The sequence below is a fragment of the Anopheles cruzii genome, chromosome 2, assembly GCF_943734635.1.
Source record: "Anopheles cruzii chromosome 2, idAnoCruzAS_RS32_06, whole genome shotgun sequence".
NCBI lineage: Eukaryota > Metazoa > Arthropoda > Insecta > Diptera > Culicidae > Anopheles > Anopheles cruzii.
In genome coordinates, this window is record NC_069144.1 from 8,006,588 (window position 1) to 8,025,306 (window position 18,719).

General features: G+C 51.8%; 4 protein-coding genes across 4 annotated transcripts; 3 read left to right on the forward strand and 1 right to left on the reverse strand.

Moving 5' to 3' along the window:
- Positions 1–400: 400 nt before the first annotated feature.
- Positions 401–12,828, forward strand: LOC128268957 (probable serine/threonine-protein kinase DDB_G0278901). The gene is made up of 10 exons (XM_053006275.1): positions 401–850; positions 2,876–3,148; positions 6,263–6,353; positions 7,363–7,566; positions 7,663–7,804; positions 7,894–8,093; positions 8,157–8,309; positions 8,381–8,516; positions 8,585–8,783; positions 11,180–12,828. The coding sequence occupies exons 2-10, from the start codon at positions 3,115–3,117 to the stop codon at positions 12,496–12,498; spliced, it is 2,478 nt and encodes an 825-aa protein (XP_052862235.1). The 5' UTR covers positions 401–850; positions 2,876–3,114; the 3' UTR covers positions 12,499–12,828.
- Positions 12,829–13,000: 172 nt separating this feature from the next.
- On the forward strand, positions 13,001–15,540 carry LOC128277912 (ubiquitin carboxyl-terminal hydrolase 46). Its single transcript, XM_053016516.1, has 5 exons — positions 13,001–13,161; positions 13,272–13,352; positions 13,421–14,245; positions 14,314–14,457; positions 14,523–15,540. Exons 1-5 carry the CDS (start codon positions 13,159–13,161, stop codon positions 14,628–14,630), a joined length of 1,161 nt encoding a protein of 386 aa, XP_052872476.1. The 5' UTR covers positions 13,001–13,158; the 3' UTR covers positions 14,631–15,540.
- Positions 15,541–15,624: 84 nt separating this feature from the next.
- LOC128277465 (60S ribosomal protein L21) lies at positions 15,625–16,884 on the reverse strand. Its single transcript, XM_053015919.1, has 3 exons — positions 16,832–16,884; positions 16,382–16,553; positions 15,625–16,118 (listed from the first exon to the last, which is right to left on the reverse strand). Exons 2-3 carry the CDS (start codon positions 16,508–16,510, stop codon positions 15,762–15,764), a joined length of 486 nt encoding a protein of 161 aa, XP_052871879.1. The 5' UTR covers positions 16,511–16,553; positions 16,832–16,884; the 3' UTR covers positions 15,625–15,761.
- A 481-nt stretch (positions 16,885–17,365) lies between these two features.
- LOC128278244 (spermidine synthase) lies at positions 17,366–18,669 on the forward strand. Its single transcript, XM_053016926.1, has 3 exons — positions 17,366–17,629; positions 17,703–18,300; positions 18,383–18,669. The coding sequence occupies exons 1-3, from the start codon at positions 17,496–17,498 to the stop codon at positions 18,518–18,520; spliced, it is 870 nt and encodes a 289-aa protein (XP_052872886.1). The 5' UTR covers positions 17,366–17,495; the 3' UTR covers positions 18,521–18,669.
- The last annotated feature ends 50 nt before the right edge of the window (positions 18,670–18,719 follow it).

Here is an 18,719-nt window from a genome sequence, read left to right on the forward strand (position 1 = left end):
TACATCCGTGTGTCCTTCGGTTGATTCATTAGCGTGGCGTGGCGCGGGCCTTTGCTGTAGAGGTGTCCTCGCTGACCTCTTGCCACACCACTATCTCTCGTGAGTACACCGCGTACACCGGTATAAGTGTGGCAACATAAGAGTCCACGACGGCTTCACGGTCAACCGTCGGTGTGGGATCTCACGACCCCATCGCGTGTGCCACTCACACCACGACGGAACTCGGCCGATCGCGCTGGCTGGCGCATGGCCGTTCAGGGCGCAACTCAACCCACTGCCAACTATGCTACGGCGGTTCGAGCGGCGCGCGCGTTTTCCGCGTTTTCGAACCTCCGCCTGGTGGTCGGACCGGATCGGTGAGTGATTCTTAGTGCTGCTCTCGGTGCGATACGACGTGCGATCGGAGTGATCGAGATCGGAGCAAGCCAGAAAATAGGACGGCCAGCGTTTTATCCCCAGCGTTTCGGTGGATCCCCAGCGATCGGTGGAAAACAGCCAGCAGGAGTGCTAAGGAGTTTTTCCACCCCAAATTCCGGCCCGAAACGAGTTGGGCTGCCGGTCTGAGGTTCTAATCGATGCCGCAGTGTCGCAAACAAAACCCAAGCAAATAAGGAAGACGAAACTGGTGTGTCCTTTTGTCTTGCCGTGCGCATTCCACTTACTGCAAAGAGAACAGCGAAGTGGCCAGCAAATAGAAAAACAAGTTCCCGGTGCAAGTGGATCCCTCGTGTGCGTGTGTGTGTGTGCGATTCTAGTGAGCCGAGCGTGATATTTGCAACACACGAAAATACCACCAAAGTGACAACCTGTTTTCGTTCAACTGCAGCCGCCAGCATTAGCCGCCATTAAGGTGAATATTGAACCTCTGAATCAAACTCCGAACAGCAACACGATGTAAAAATGGTCAGAAAATGGAAATGGATTTCGGTCGAAGAAACTGATTCCCATTCTTCGGACCCGCATCGGCAAAAGGACAAAAGGACAAAATGCCAAAACGACAGAAACCATACGTCACACCGTCGCGATGGCGACTACGTTTGCTGAGCTGAGAATGCATTTTTCATTCGTCCCAATTCCCGTTTTTTGTGCTTGTCCCGCCGCCGTGCCGTGGTTCCCTGTGTCCGAAACGCAAAAAAAAAACCGTCCACTTTTATGGCGACCGGGTCAGTGTTGTGGAATGCGCAAAAACCTCATTCCGTCCGTCCGTGCGTCCGGCAGATGGCGCTGACGCCCGGCGGGTGCTCGGTTTCCGGCGCCTGCGACAGAGACTAGGGAAGCGGTGCCGAATGGAAATTAATCGCTGTGGCGGCAGCGGTGTGCACTAACCTTGAGAAAAAGGGCCGCCTCTGTTTATTTCTGGCCCTTCCGAGTGGGCCGGAGACGGCACGCCACCCGGAGTGACACGAATGATGCGAGCGTCCGAACCCCAGAACCTGTCTCTTTCGTTCTCTTCTCTAAATAACGGGGGAATTTTGTTTGCCCTCGGGACTGTCTGGCGGTTGATCGATTTCATGTGAAGTCTTTCACGGAGCCCCGTCGACGTCGTCGTCGGCGAGGTGCGCGTTACGTCATCCAACACAACACACACACCGAGGGCCGTCGATCGAAGAAGATCGCTGACGTTTCGGAATGGGCCACGCTGCTGCTGCTGCTGTTGGGGCCGCAGACGCGCTCAATCGTTGACTTCGTTGGCAATTTCCAAAAATAATCATCTCCAACACACAGAGGGTCGAGTGCGGCTGCGGCTCGGGTGCTTGTGGTGCGGAAAATATGTGGATTTGTTTTTTGCCAGAGCGACTGTTTGCGTGTTTTGTTGGCCTCCTGACGCTCAAAACAGGTCCCAGATCCGCATCGCATCTGTCTGCATATCGATACGCGCGTCCGCGCGAAAATGGCGTACCCGAATCCAGTGGAATCCATTCGGGAACCCCTTTTTGCTGGCCATATTTGGGTCCCCTTTCGGGCGGCTTCTTTTATGATCCTTTATTGTGACCACTTCCGAGCTGTAAAACGAACGATCGCCGTACCATAAAACTCGGCTTCCCCAAAAATGCACGAGCGGGCGTGCCCACGCTTCCGGTCCACGGAAAAGGAAACGCCAGCCACAAATCACCGGCCCCCACGCGACCCGCCCAAAACCGCCTGTTTCGCACCAAACCGAAAGGTGAATGAATGGTGCGTTCGTAGCGGGCACGCTACTTGCCACATTGCCCCCCCCGGGCCGGAAGTGGGAAGTAACACGCCCGCTGTGGACCGCCCTGACCCTAACCTTCTCTGCTGCCGCGCGCGCTGTCCCCGATTCGGCTCGATCCGCGGCTGTGACGGTCATGGTTATGACCGCCGTTGGCAAGTCGCCGCCGCCACCGCCATCGGAACGTCGTGCAGAAATTGTCGATCGTGTCACGCACGATCGATCGATCGGTGGACACGAAACGTGCGAAAGGGAAAGCCAGAGGCTTTGGGGCACGCGAAGAATGTGAACTCATTGAAGCATTATCGATCGATCGGTACGGTCGGTCACGCAGGACAGCGGAAGCGTACGGCTCTTGCGGCGAGGAAAGCGACAGTGAACACACGGAAAGGTTAGAAGAGGGAAAGGAAACGATTGTTGGCGCTTGGCACAAGCGGTTAGTTTTGTTAGGGCCGAGTGGCCCGGTGCAGTGTCAAGTGCAGCAATTACACGGTGATTAACTTTCCCATTGAACTCGATGAATGCCGAAAGTGAAAGGAACTGAAATCAAAGATAAACATTCGGGCCGCCACCGGCTATAAATGCTGTAATTTTTGTGCATTTAATGGAAAGGAAATAATTTACTAAACGATTTTTCTATTTCTTTACTTCCACCAACAACCACCGGATTCCGGAATCCAACAGGTGACGTACAAGCAACGGAGCAGCTAGGAGAAGCACCAGCAACTGAGACGAGCCGTCCAAACCGCGGGAGCTTAACGAAGCACTAATCCCGCCACAAACCCCCCTGCGTTGAAGAAGGCGAAACTAGAAGAAGTGGACATTTGCTCGGTCGTTCCAACAACCTTGAGTTTCGCACACCCCAACCGGTGACAGCAAACCGTCAACCAGAGCGGACGGACCAGCGGAAGACACAAACCAACATGATTCACGTGGACGAAACGGACCCGATGGGAGGTAAGTGGATGGCTTTCGCTGCCAGAATGCGGCCATTAATTTTGGGGTGCTTGAGAAACGTCAAATCAAACGAAAGCTAAATTAAACGAAATTTAAATTGATCTTCATTAGATATTCGTTACATCAGCTACCAAGCGCCTCCATTAGTACGGTGGAACAATGGGTTCATTAAACACAGCGTCTTGTACCGATTTGTTGCCCATATTTAAACCCTAAGTTGTGCAGTACTTGAACTTGAGCTGCGAAATGTACTTTCTTGCCAACTTTTTGTGCTGCCTTTTTTTTACTTTCGGTCTTTTTTCGTTTATTTCTGTTTCACGCCGATCGTCACAAGCCACTGGCTGTGGGTAAACACAATTTATTTTGAACAATTTGCTACCTTTTTTATACCGTGAACGAAGCTCGAGCGTCGTTCCGTTCGACAGGATCCGTGGGAGTACCGCGCACATTAATAGCCGTGTAACCGTTTGCTGCACATTTGCTTGTGACCATATTGTGGCCGTGCGCGTTTTGTGCGACGAAAGCCGTGCTTTCAGCACATTAATTTCGGTACATTCCTGCGCTCTTTGTTTTGCGGATGGCACGTGTCACCGGGGAGCTGCTGCTCCAAACGAAGAATGGGATCGACGATGGAGATTGAGTTGCCGCAAGGCAGAAGGATAAGGTTTAAGTTGGCGAGAGTAGTAAAGTAAATTGTAATGTACAGTTAGATTATAAAAAAGGATTAAGAAACCCATTATTTTAGTTAGATTATCGCTTGGCACTAACGTGTGTGGTGTGATTGAACGAAGGTAATAAACAGCCGAATCGCCAAACACCGCATGCAGCACAGTTTGGCGATAATTTTTCATCCGCTTCGTAAACCAGCGGCCGCGCCATGCCGCGTCAACCAAACAAACACCATTCCGTTTCCGCCACCACACTGCGCTGCCACGTCATCGACGCAAACGTCGACGTGTTTTGCGCATTAGCTAAACGACGTGCGTACGCGTATTGCGTAGCCTTTTGGAGCCGGCGGTTGGTCCAACCAACCGCCGAAACTAAACCGAAGCGATATCGGAAGTATCGATCCGAATCGGTTCTTCAATCAATGATATGTTGTTGCCGAGGCCGGAGCTGGTTCGCTTCTTTGGCACTTTCCCCTTTGTTCGGTATATTGTATACTATCGCCGTTACAATTTGAATTTGACGTACTGTCACTTCACCATTTCGCCATTTCGCCATTTCGCCATGGCTCTCTATTTCTCTCTTTTATGTTTTTCTCATTCCACGCGTGATCGAGCGCGTTTCGGCTCGATCCTTCAGTTCACGTCTACACGAGCGAGAATAAAGACATTCCATCAGAGAACTGTAAATCATTTTCCTCAAGTTGAACTCCCGGTTTTCATGCTACGGGAAACGCATGATCACCCTTGCTTTTTGTTTAAACCCCGCTCCGGATTAGGGAGAAACATTTGGGATCCCACCCCGGGGGCGCGATGATTGATGAACGGGAAGCCAAACACGGCGATCGTCTCGGGGTCGTGTAGTTCCGCGCCGGAAAATTCCGCTCACGAGATTAATGGCAGAACACGGTCCCACGAAACAAACGATTCGGAGGCGCGAGAAAACCAGACGCGATCGCTGCAGGACGCGCCCAGCTTCGGTGTATGAATGAATCCGGTCGGACACAAACAACGAAGCAAACCGGAGAGGTTTCCGGTACCTGGCCATGGTCAAGCCGAGATGCATTGGACTTGTTTATTTTCTAGCGCAGCGTTAGACGCGTCGGCCGCATAGGGATACGAGTTCGTTGCCCAGCCTCCCATTCAAGGGTTGATTCGGCCCATTTCGCTCCGGGATTGCTATTTCTCGAAATAACGTCACCCAATGGGACATTTGCTGCATTGACAAATCATTTAAGTTTTGCGGCCAATAAACTTCGCCTTCGAGGGGCTAGCAACTGGCGCGGATGTTCTAATGTTTGGCGTGAGGACGCCAACGCCAAGGCCATGCTCGGATGCATGGTTACTTTGCAGCGGAAAGACTTCCCATTCGTGACTGGCCGTGGTTTAATTATAATCGCCATATTGTGCCCCAGCATCCGGCCGTCCGACCGTGCGGTGCCTTCAGAAAGTTCAGTGCCTTCCTGTGTTGGCTCTAATCGAGCGTTCTAATTTAGTGCACCGTTTCGTAACCCGCGCCAGATTGATTGAGCAATTTTTCTCGGCCACTCGGCCACGCTGTCATATCTTCATTTTGCAGCGCGATTATTCAACCCGTTTCTCCGCGATTTATCGATGCATGCAAATTTATGATTCATTTCGCTCATTTTCATCACCGCCGGATGTTTACCGTTTGCCAAATTCCTTTCGGCACTAGCGACAATGATTGGGAACGAACGATTAAATTGGCACATTTTTCGGCGCGCCGCTTCGAGCGTGCCAAATAAATTCCCACTCTCCATGTACGGTTGTCCGCGGCGTAGCTCATTTGTTGCCGATCCGGCGCGCTCCTCTTCCGCGTCGTCCCACCGTCGAGCAGATCGTGGCTATGGTCCTGTGCCAAGAATTATTTCCTCAATCTCGGTCCCGGTGCCAATGCGGACGAGGAAGAAACACTGCTGCCGGACGGGCGGCGACTTAATTTGCCAATCCGAGTGCCATCTTTCGGTCGTTGCTTCGTCAAAGTCGCCTCGCGACCAAAGTGATCTAAAAGTTCCAATGCGCTCTAAGGACGACAGTGTAAACACTTCAGTAGCGTTCTATTTATTGGTGATTTGTAGACATCAACAATTCGTGCGATCGACTGAGTGTGTGTGTGCGCGAATAAAGATAAGGATGAAAACTACTACAACTGGGAACAACCCGGTGCTGGTGCCAATAAGCGAACGACGGCGACGCGAATTTCGAGCGAACTTCGGACACAGTTCAAGTGCACTCGAGTGTATTGCACAGAACAGCAAAATAAATGCTCGATTGATTTTGACGGTCAACCAACGGTCAAACAAGGGACCAAAGACAAAGTATCGAAATCCATGATTTATTATCGTACGCCGATCTTTTGAGCGGTTTAGTAATATTGAGTATTAAAATAGAGTTTAGACATTTCAGTAATCATATTTTGCACTTCCAGATGTGCCACCGGCGTTCCCGTACCGGGAGGTGGAGATTCGGCGCGGCCTGGACCCCAAACAGTTGTACGAACTGAGCAGCGAGCTCGGCAGGTCAGTCAAAGCATGCAGCACCGCTCTGCAGCGGTTTTCCGTCAGGAAAGCCTGGTGACAAGCACCAGGAGGACAAGCGACAGACGGACGAGACATTGGACGGGCTCCTAAAATTAGAACGGTGTTCGGTTCGCGTTCGGTTCGGTCCCCTGAAACCCGTCGACCGAGAGTCCATCTTTCAGCAGAGCAGCAGCGTCTCTAAGTGCGGCCGCTTCCGAACCGAACCGAGAACCGAATTCCTATCCAGGGAGGGGACACAGGGGTCGGCCATCGGCCACTACCGAAATGAGAATGAAAAAAGAAGGACTGGCAGAGAGAAGGTGAAAGCGAAGTTGTTGTTCCATCGGCAACACCTGTTCGTCTCGTGGGCCGGTTTCGGTGGCCACTTAATCTGTCAGCTTTATCGAGCTGTTTCGCCGTTTCAGTGTGTCGCCACCCCTACCATCGCTCTACCATCTACCATCTGAATCGCTTGTCACGTGGTGATACATTGCACCAGCCCTTTCCCTTCGGCCCATGCGGTCGGGTACCGAACCGAAGGGCTTAGCGACATGATTCACAGGCTGCACGTGTTTCAAAATTGCATTAGCTCTGGTCGAAAATGGGAAAAGGGTGGCGGCAAATGCTGGCCAAATAATGTCAAAGGACGAACTTTATTTATTAATGACCGATCGGACGATCGGCCGTGATTAATATCAAACATTTGACGATCACACGCATTGACACGCTCGAAACGGATACACGGCAATCCGCTGGCGACGGTCCGTTCTGGTATCTCTGAGCGTTCAAATTAATTAAGCCATTCGGAAAGTGAAACTGACGTTAAAACGTAAATGACCAGGCGTCTCCATCGACCGCATGGCGGATTATGTCTGGAATTTTTGCGGGACGATTATCATACTTTTGCGGTCCATTCGCTCTCGAAGGGGTCGCTGGCCACCATGGAAATGTTTTGCGGTTTTCCGATCTGATTCGATATTGCTTTTTCTCGTTCCCTCTCTCTCTCTAGAGGGAAGTTTGGTGTGGTGTACAAGTGCAAGGAGAAGTCGACCGGCGTCCGGTTGGCGGCCAAATTTATCCAGATCGTGAAGAAGGGCGACCGGCGCAACATCGAGCGGGAGGTTCACATGATGAACGTTCTGCACCACGCAAAGATCGCGCAGCTGTACGCGGCGTACGAGTTCGATCGAACGTTTTGCGTCATGATGGAGCTGTAAGTGTGGCGGGTTTGCTGGCGCTTAGGTTGTTCGCGTAATAAATTAACTACTTTACCATCCCCCCCCCCCTCCCCCGCGCGCGCGCCGTACAGTGTGGAAGGCGGTGAGCTGTTCGATCGGGTGCTGGACGAGAAGTTCATTCTGACCGAGCGCGCCTGCTCGATCTTCATGCGCCAGATCTGCGACGCCGTAGCGTACATTCACGGCAACAACATCATTCACCTGGACATGAAGGTAAGCGGCGGTGGTGGCGGCGGCGTCGGCCCCCCCGGCGTCACGACACTCTCTCTCTGTGATCTTCTTCCAATCCCGCACGATTCCAGCCCGAGAACATCCTTTGCCTGACGGAGGCCGGCAATCGGATCAAGATCATCGACTTTGGGCTGGCCCGCGAGTACGACCCAGACAACAAGCTGCAGGTCCTGTTCGGTACGCCCGAGTTCGTTGCTCCGGAAGTGGTCAACTTTGAGGCGATTTCGTTCGCGACCGACATGTGGAGCGTCGGCGTGATCGCGTATGTGCTGTAAGTGCGCTCGGCGGCGGTTCTGGTGGGTTGTTGTTATAATCGGGAGCATCATTTTTGTAGCGTTTCCGGTCTGTCGCCGTTTGCCGGCGAGGATGACATACAGACGATGGGCAACATCACGATCGGGCGGTACGATTTTCTCGACGAAGCGTTCGATAACGTGTCGGAGGAAGCGATCGACTTCATCAACCGGTGTTTAGTGAAGGAGCAGAAGTGAGTACATGGGGGGGGCAGGCAACAAAATAGTTGTTGGGCATTCAAATACTTACTTCATTCGTTTGTAGAGAGCGCCTGTCGGCTGAGGACGCCCTGAAGCACAAGTGGGTCAAACGGAAGCCACAGTATACGCCAACGAACCGGCGGCCATCGATCACCACCTTCAAACCGATCCTGCTCGAGAGCAACAATAATAACGTCACGGTATGGGGGCAAAAGCCTTTTAAAACATAATCTCATTCGCTAAGTTGCCCTGTCTGTCCGACCCTTAGACCAATGAAATCGATAAGGACAACCTGAAGGAGCTGGTTGGCAAGTGGAACGAAACGCCCAACAACCGATACACGTTCGAGCAGGACACGGAAAACATAATCTCGCCGGCCGGCGACTCGGTGCAACTTCGGCGGCCCACGCTGCCGGAACTGTCCGGTCTGCCCACTTCCGGTAGCCGCCGTGGTAGCATAGCGCGCGGTAAGTGGACTTCCGTCGTGACACGGAGTGTGCCGTTTCCTTGGTTCTCTAGCTTCAGTTCATTTTCGTGTGGCACCATTCCACACGTGCAGCCTCATCAGCCTCCATTAGCTCCATCATCTTCATCATCATCATCGACGTTGACGTGAAAACTGAGAAAAAGAAAACCGAAACGATTAAGATAACACGCATTGGCAGAGCTAAAGACGACACACTAACTCCCAGCCATTAATCATGCTGCCGGTGTGAGCAAAAGCTGCAAAGGACGAGCTCAGTTCGCATCAATCAATCGATGTAGATACCATTTTCCGCATCATTCTTCCTTTCAATTTGAGCATCCTATTGCTCCTATTGCTACACACCGTGTACATTATTCCTAGCACCCGGAAGACTAACGTTAACTTGTCTTTCTCCTTCTCTCTTTCTCTGTGCGATCATTTCTTGCACCTTTCGCCAACGGTATCGGCTGGCGGGCTGGCTGTATATAAAATCGAAACTCTCCCCAAAAACCGCCGCTTCTGATCAAATTAACAAACGGACGACGTCCGTTGGGAGGCCATTCCTTTGTGCGCCTATTGGTTTTGCTACTTACCCTTCTGCCCAATTTCGCAGATCGCGACAGTAAACTGAGCATACTGTTTCCCCGCGACATTAGCGTTTCGTAATTTTCCACAAGACCCTCGGTTAAGCGAAGATAGAGTTAACTTAAGTTAATGCACCCGTGACCTCCTGCGGGTGGTGGTCGGGTCGGGAAGCGTCTTTTAAATCAGTTTCAAGCCTCACCACTCCGCTAAAATCACCAACCACTTCAGCCGAATTCCCCGAGCGCAGCCCGAGAGTTCGCCGAGTTAACGACCAACGCCTCATAACGATGACGATCACACAACTGACGGCCCCCTCTCGACGAAGACCTTCCGACGACCATGAGAAAATGTAATGATTATGTTGTTTTTAAGTAGCGGCTCGTGTGGCCAAACTCACTCTCCTTCCCTTGTGGCCGGTGATAGTGTGGGGCATTACGTTTTTCTGTAACTAACCCGCGTTTTTATCAATACGTGTGCATCGTTTCTGTGCAGCACAAACAATGTGTTGGGGCCCCTTCTATTGAGTCCTTCAGCTCCCATTTAACATTCTAATGGCTCTGGCAAACCCTCCTGTTATCCTGTTTTTGTTTGGGAAAGACAGTTTTGGAAAGATTTCTTTTCGAAAGCAACAACACTGTAACCATTTTGCATTACACTGCTCCACATCCTGCCCAAATGACCATTAACATCCTTCAGCCAAAAGCTCGTTTTTGTGGCTTCATTAACATGTTTTGCTTCCTCTTTGCTTTTTTCCCGTTTTCTTATCCGCTTTAATACTAATACATTGCGACCGATTATGCCGACTGACGGGTACCGGATGTTGCTGATGATGATGATGGTGGTGGGTGCTAATGGATGCGAACAACTCGAATACAGCTTACCGTAAGCGCACCGATCTACCGACTTCTTCGTACATAGTGTTGAGCGAGCCTCGAGACTAATGCGCGCCTCGAATCCACCGTAAAAAGTAGAACCGATTTGGCGTAGGTTTCGAGTTTTAGTTCGTATTCGTTTGTGAGGTTACGTTTGCTGTTGCTGCCGCTTTGTAGTAAGCGATTTAGAGGCCACGCGACTAATTAGCCGTTCGCTTGGTTTGTTTTTCGCTTCTTTCCCATTCGAATGGCCTTTCGGCGATTTTAGATTCAACCGCCGAAGAAGAGGACACTATCAACAGAAGCGACACACCGAACGGGAACAGCAACCTTGATAGCCTCATTAACTACCACAATGATCACCATGACGACGGCGAGGATCGAACTCAACGTTTGATCTGTAACGGCAATTTTGTGCCCATCATTGAAGCTTCGGAACAGCAGCGAGACGAGCCAGTGCAGGAACACCCGGAAGGTTATTCATCGTTGGAAACGGAAGAAGAACAGCTTGTCGATGCGACAAAGAGCGAAGCGAAGCCTAACGACACTACTAACACCAATCCGGAAGCGGCTACTGATTGCGTTGATGAAATTCTAGCTGCAACTGACCACAGTTCAGAGCGCGTAACGACTAACGCTAGTAACGCTGCACTTGAAGGCTGCGAGACCGATCGTGTAGCTGTAGATAGTGATCGCTGTAGTATTAATGGTAGTGGCAGCATCAGCAGCTATAGTGATAGTATTGGCAGTATTAGTAGCTTTAGTAAACTGACAAACTGTAGAGCAGCTGCATGCGAGGCTTTTACTAAGCTGGCTCCGGATGCCCGCCCCGAACCGGCGGACATCGTTCCGTGCGGACACGTCCCCTTCGATACCGCGAACACTTCCTCTGACACTGACACTGATGTACGACCGGCGTATGGTTTGTGCCTCTCTACAGATCGGTCCCCACTTACAGACAAACAAGCCGACACATCGGAAACCCCCTCGGACACGGTGCCACCAACCGTGGGCGAGTTAGGTGAACGCCCGGCAGACCCGAACGAAGCGCCACGGGCCAAGGTACGTGACGATTTGCGTAAGCTTTCCGATTTACTAAAACTCTCCCTCACGAACGTCGCGAAGGAGTTGGAAGGTTCCGTGACGGGTGACCCGTTCGAAGCTGAAAGCACCACAGCTCCACTGTCCCCAACGGTCAGTAGCTGCAGCAGTAGCACGGCGCAGGAGTTGGACAGCGATCTGGAGAACCTAAAGACGAAGGTCCACACGATCCGCACTTCGCGGGCCCAGAATAAGCTGAACGAGTTGGCCCAACGGCCGGACTTTCTGGCAAACGACCCATTCAAACTGCCCACGTTCCGCTTCCTGCCGAAATCGATCAGCCTCTGCAACGAGGACTCGGTGTTCAAGGAGAACTACACCAAGTTCTGCGACCGGAATGTGTCCCGTGAATCGAGTGTGATGGCCACTACGGAGGAGGTTAAGCCCGCCACCACCACCACCACCACCACCGACAAGGTTCGCAAGAAGTCTTCCACCAGTTCGGGGATGAAGAAGAAAAAAGACTCCGGCGAGACCACCACAACCACCACAACGACGACGACGACTTTCGCGAGTGGTGGCGAAGGAAAAATGTGCCCCTCGACCACGGTCCGGAAGACGATCGTGAAGCAGCAGAAGGTGATAGTGGACGAGCAGGAGTCGAAACCGGAGCCGGACACGCCGACCATCGGTCGCCGGAAACCTCCGCTAGGGCAGATGAAGAGTATCGAAGCGTCACAGGCGGCGGCGATCGGGAACTCGATGTCGATTAGTACCGCTTCCGTGAAGCGCACCAAGTTCCGGGTAAACCAGATGAGTAGCCGCGACGTGCCGGTGGCCATAAATCCCGTGGCCCAGCGATACCTGGAACGAAGCTGTGGCACCACGAAGGCCGTCGGTAAACCGCTGTTGGACGATACGAGCCTGGCGCTGGGGAAAGTGTTGCATCCGGTGAACGGTGGTGGCCCAGCGATCGGGAACAGAGTGAGTCGTGAGACCGGCACCGAGACCGGCACGTTTGATGATTCGGTGACGGTCAATAATCTGCGAAATAGTGCACTGAAGTTGCGCAGCCTATCGGTTGACTGGGACGTGGTCGATGCCGTCGAGAATCGGTCGATGAAATCGATCAATAGCTTCCTGAAACGACACGCCGTAGCCAGCTCGGCCGTACGGCAGATACAGGCCCAACTCGAGGCAACCGTTACACACAAATGACGCCCGTACCGTAAAGCTAACCGCGGGGGACACATTCTAGAATTAGAATCAGTTTAGAACTGACCGACGAGAGTTTCGGTCCGGTCCGTAGGGCAGGTGTATATACATTTCAGCACTCCCTCTCTACTACTTATGTACGCCATGTGTATTTAATTGTAGATCTTAGTCTTAGGAGAAGTGGTATGCGAGTGAGTAACAAAATGCACCGTAATGGTAGAACGTTACGTAACGCACAGCCCAATGGCAGGCTTTATGCAAAACGGGGCACCGTGAAGCAGTGCCAAGGCACAGAAAGTAGAAGTAATTTGAAATCATTTAAGCAATAAAGAAAGGAATTAAACCGTCGATTTGAGATGATTTGTATTGCTCATGAAATATTTCACCCATTTGACGTGTGCCAGAATCCAGATGACTTTGACGTTTTCTTGACAGCACATCTTCCCTTTCATTCGCTCCACGTGCACGACAGAGACAAGTGATTCCACTTGCGGAGAGAAAAATGTCAATAAAGTGGTAGAATTTCTTCGCCAAACATCTAGCAACGGAACCCGATTGTTTTCCCACCTTGAATGCCGAGGTCATTGTGAAGTGAGCCGCGTTTTGTAGAATTTTTTAGATAACCGGACGAAAGATTGCTTTAATGTTGCTCACCGCAACAGAATGGTAAGTCGCTGGCGTTCTCCGGGGCTCCGGGGTAAAAGCAGTGTGCCGTGGGTTGATGTGACCTTCTCCTCATTCGGTGTTTTCGTTTCGGTGGCCGTGGCCGGAAACAGGGTGCAAACATTTCCCAGCTCGAGCGTGATATCGGATCGGATCAGTTTCCCCCGAACGAGCACTACTTTGGGTTGGTCAACGTAAGTAAAAAAGGCGTCGTAGCTCCGGTGTGCCGTCCGGTTCCGTAATGTGTGCGTTTTGTTTGCAGTTCGGAAACACCTGCTACAGTAACTCGGTGCTGCAGGCGCTCTACTTCTGTCGACCGTTCCGGGAGAAGGTGCTAGAGTACAAGGCCAAGAACCGGCGCACGAAGGAAACGCTGCTGTCCTGTTTGGCCGATCTGTTCTACAGCATAGCGACACAGAAGAAGAAGGTGGGCTCGATTGCACCGAAAAAGTTCATCGCCCGGCTGCGCAAGGAGAAGGAAGAGTTCGACAACTACATGCAGCAGGATGCGCACGAGTTCCTCAACTTTCTCATCAACCACATCAACGAGATCATTCTGGCCGAACGCAACCAGGCGAAGGCGCCGGCCGGGAAGGGCAGCAACAGTAGCAACAGCAGCAGCAACAACACCAACAACAACATCAGCAACGGCACGGGAAGCAATGGCACGGCGGGAGGCCATACCGGCAGTTTGGGGCCGCCGGATAACGCGAGCAGCACGGAACCGACGTGGGTGCACGAGATTTTCCAGGGTATCCTGACGAGCGAGACGCGCTGCCTGAACTGCGAGACCGTCAGCAGCAAGGACGAGAACTTCTTCGATCTACAGGTGGACGTCGATCAGAACACCAGCATCACGCACTGTTTGCGGTGCTTCAGCAACACGGAAACGTTGTGTAGTGATAACAAATTCAAATGTGATAACTGCTGCAGCTACCAGGAAGCGCAGAAGCGGATGCGGGTCAAGAAGCTGCCGATGATCCTGGCGCTCCACCTGAAGCGCTTCAAGTACATGGAGCAGTACAATCGCCACATCAAGGTGTCGCACCGGGTCGTGTTTCCGCTCGAGCTGCGACTCTTCAATACGGTAAGCCGGTTGAGATGGGCGCGGGGTCGTCTTATCGGTTATTTTATACCCCTTTTTCCCGCTTGCAGTCCGATGATGCAGTGAACCCCGACCGACTGTACGACCTTATGGCGGTGGTCATCCACTGTGGTTCCGGTCCGAACCGGGGCCATTACATCAGCATCGTTAAAAGCCACGGCTTTTGGTTGCTGTTCGACGACGACATGGTCGACGTAAGTTTTACGTCGGAGTCGGTCGGCGTGCTGAGGCTTACCCGAGATTCTTTCACTTTCCACAGAAAATAGAGGCTTCCACCATCGAGGATTTCTACGGGCTGACGTCGGATATTCAGAAATCGTCGGAAACGGGGTACATCCTTTTCTACCAGTCTCGTGACTGTGCCTGAGGGGCGATCGAAGCAACCGTAGCCGGGTAGCGCGGTGTGAAAAAGTGCCCATCGCCTGCTAAGATTTTAGGGAAAATGGTGACGTTTTGGGGAAAGTGCATGGAAAATGGCAACGTGACCGGGTGACCGGCGGTGGCGTACTCTAGAGAGGTTGACCAGTTTGTTTTGTTAAATCTATTTATTTTGCTGGCGCAATAGGAATATAGTTTTATATAGATGCTATTGGTTTGTGTAGCGGTAAGAGCATTAAGCACTTAACACACACACCCTTTCGGAGTAGTTTCTTTCGATTGTAGATTCTGTATTGGTACGAGCAAAGGATTAGTTCCAGGAAGAGCAAGCAGCTAGGGCCGGTAGTTTATAAAACACAAATCGTTATCGTTGTGCGAGGCCAGAGGACGGCCGATTGAATCAAACAAAATTAAGCAACCATTTGGTGGCAGCAACAACGGGAACGATAGAAGAAACGTCCGCAAAGCCCGTTGGGAACCGTTTTGGTAAACTATGAACCTCGGAAACACGCGGAAGGGGAAGTCCCCGACCCCGACCAGAAGAAGGCTCTCAGCCGGTTTCGTTTCGTTTTGCCCGCCACAGAACCACATACGGCACCCGTTCCGTGGCGTGGATATGCCCTGTAACACTTAATAGAAGTTATACTTATGCAGCATTTTTAGACTAAAATTGGGAGAAAGGCGCAAGAGGATCGGAAAATCTCATCCGGACAGGACTAAAAGTGAAAACACCTCAACGAATTCAGGGCGGTAAGAGGAAAATTACACACATACACACATTTAAAACGTAAGTGAACACAACAAGGATCTTGCCATGGCAGCCGCGGAAGTGGACAACCAACCTTATGTGAAACGAAAGTCACTTTTAAATGTCAATAATGATAGGAATACCGTAACTAAATAAACAATAATGGAACTGTTTCAACCGTGGCGTTCTGTGTGTCCTAAAGGATTCCTTAGCGTAAACATAAAACACAAACGCGGAGGTTAGGATTTTCATCACGATCTGTATTGTATCGATCTCCGCTTAAAGTACACACTCTCCTCCCATCCCGATCGCCAACCTCACACGGATGCACTCGCGTCTGTCACACAGTTCTCACGCACGCACAACGCACGCTTAGGCAATGAACTCGTACGGAATCGGAGCGAGGAAGATGGGCGTCGGTGGCTTCTTGATCACACGGGCGACGCGCGGCGGTTCCGGTTTGCGCTTCAGCGACACCTTGAACTTTAGCTGGCGCTCCTTGATCTCCTTGCGCTTGACGTCGTTGTCTTTCACGCGGCGCAGAAAGTCCTCCCGGCAGCGCGACGGCTGCACGTGCTCAATCCGCACGTTGATGCGCTTGGCCAGAATCTTCCCGCGGACGCGCTTGTTCACGATCACACCGAGTGCGTGCTTCGTAACGTTGTAAACGCGGCCCGTCTTGCCGTGGTACGCCTTGTACGGCATGCCCTTGTGGACGGCTCCGTGACCCTGGAAGGGAGAAAACATGCATTTTAATTCGGAACCGGACAGGGAACTGCTCCCGCTCGGGACAGTTTGTTCGCGGTGCGACTTGGAACTCCAACACGGTTCGGGGACCGAGTGTTGAAAACAAACAATGCACCGCCGCGCTCGAGCAAAGATGGCCGAACCCGGTTTTACTGTTGGAGAGTTTATTAAGGGGCCGCCGGTGAATGTTCCGTTGGCCCCTCCTGAACATCTCCCATATCAGAAACCGTACCGGACGAGCTTACCTTGATATCGACGTAGTCACCGGATTTGTACACCTTCATGTACGTGGACAGCGGGATGGTGCCATGCTTGCGGAATGAGCGGGAGAACATGTGCCGGGTTCCCCGGCGATAACCCTTCGAGTTCGTCATGATGGATTCTGGCGGTTGGCTCTGCGGGTGTGAAACGACTTATCTGAAAGGCGAAACAGATTGCTGTTAAAACGGATTGCTTCGTCCAGTCCGGGGCAGGAACCAGTATCGTCTTCTGTCAACGCACACGGTTGCTGACAGAGCAACACGAAGACGCACACAACATGCGACGAGCCGAACCACATTCGCTGGTGGCCCACATTCACACATTATCTTTCTCTGGCCATCGCCACATTGGATTGGCAACATGCCGGGTGTAAAATATGCGCTCCAGTGCGAAATTAAACATGTTTAAACTCTTCCGCTAGCGGCGATACGTACCGTCAACTTCACGATTGCCGATGAAAAGGTTAAGCGGAGAGCGATTCGAGCTGTCAACGGTGGTGGCAGCACCGACATCCGGCTGTCACCGCATTTGGCAGGGCTGTGCCAAACGTTAGCAGTCGAGCACCTAAATTTAACCCTTGGAGAGGTTTGGAATTCATTGCCCACGAATGGCGTTATGCTAATGAAATTGGACATTTTAAACAATTACTGTTGATTTCCTCTCGCTATTCTAACTCTTTTCTACTATTTCAACGGTATTCATATGTTTGATTATTTCTCTGCTGGAAGCGGCAACTAGGAGCTGGCAAATTAAAAGTATAAACTCAAACCCAAGAGAGGCCAAATTTTCACATTAGTATTAGAAGCTCCATTCTCTGCATTTAAATGTATTCAGCCACTCAAAAAATAAAGGTTTGTGGTCCAAGATTTATTCAAGTGTCTCACTTTAAGTACTTTTCGATCCGGGCTTCGCGCCAGTATGTGTGTGAGCCGTTCCACCTGATTACGGTCCGCGTGGAACATAAAGTTGTGATAAAAAAACGCAGAAGAAAATCGGTCGGTGTTTTTGTCATTCGCCGGTTTCGCTGGTTTGGTGTTTAGTGATCGGGGAAAAGCAACAAGTGGTCGACCCGCGGATTCGTACCGTGCAAAGAAAAAGATGAACCCCTCGACGGACACATGGTTCCGGGAAGTGTCGGAAGAGCTTTGGCCGGGACAGTGTTTCTCGCTGAAAGTGAAAAAGGTGCTCCACGAGGAGCGTTCCAAGTTCCAGCACATCAAGATCGTACAAAGGTGCGTATTGGCGCAGGGATCAGGTGGCGAGTGGCGCTCATCGTATTCTGGTTCCTTTCTCCCCCACGGGCAGTGAATCTCACGGCGTAGTGCTGATCTTGGACGGCATCATTCAGTGTACGGAGCGGGATGAGTTTGCCTACCAGGAGATGATCTCGTTTCTGCCCCTCTGCTGCCACCCGAACCCCCAGCGCGTGTTGATCGTTGGCGGTGGCGACGGAGGTGTGGCCCGTGAGGTGGTCAAACATCCCTCGGTGACGGAAGTGCACCAGGTGGAGATTGACGCACGAGTCGTGGAGATCTCGAAGCAGTTCCTTCCGTTCATGGCCTGCGGGTTCCAGTCACCGAAGCTGCAGCTTACGATCGGTGACGGATTCGAGTACATGAAGCAGCACGAGGGCGCTTTCGACGTTATCATCACCGATTCGAGTGATCCGATCGGCCCGGCCGAATCACTGTTCCGCGAGTCATACTTCGAGCTCGCCAAACGGGCACTCCGGCCGAACGGAATCATCTGTTCGCAGGGCGGTAGCTTCTGGCTCGATGCGACACACGTCCGCGCCACCCTCGACTACTGCCGGAAACATTTCCCGCGGGTCACCTACGGCCTGGCGGCCGTTCCTTCGTATCCGACCGGTCAGATTGGGTTCTTCATCGCCAGCCTTAATCCGGTAAGTGCCGCCGCTGCGTAATCAAGATCGCCCAGTGGACTGTGAACTCAGATTGGTTTTTTGTTGTTTTTGGTGCACGCAGGAATCCCAGTTTGTGGAACCGAGCCGAACGTTCACCGCGGAGGAAGTGGACAGGCTTGGGCTGCGCTACTACACCACGGATGTCCACCGGGCCGCCTTCACGTTGCCACGGTTCGCTGCGAAGGCTCTGAACGAGTAACGGCAGGTGGGTTCCGCTCCGTCATTCCAGTTTTTATTTTGAGAATCTTTTGCCACGCTGTGTCCCGCAGCTGTGGCCCCGGTTTTATGGGTGTCGTTACAAAGTAATAAATGTTGTTTACTGTTCTTAACCATGTTTTGTTTAATAAAACGAAATTTTATAGAACGCTTGGAGAGTGAAAACAATTATTCCGACCGGG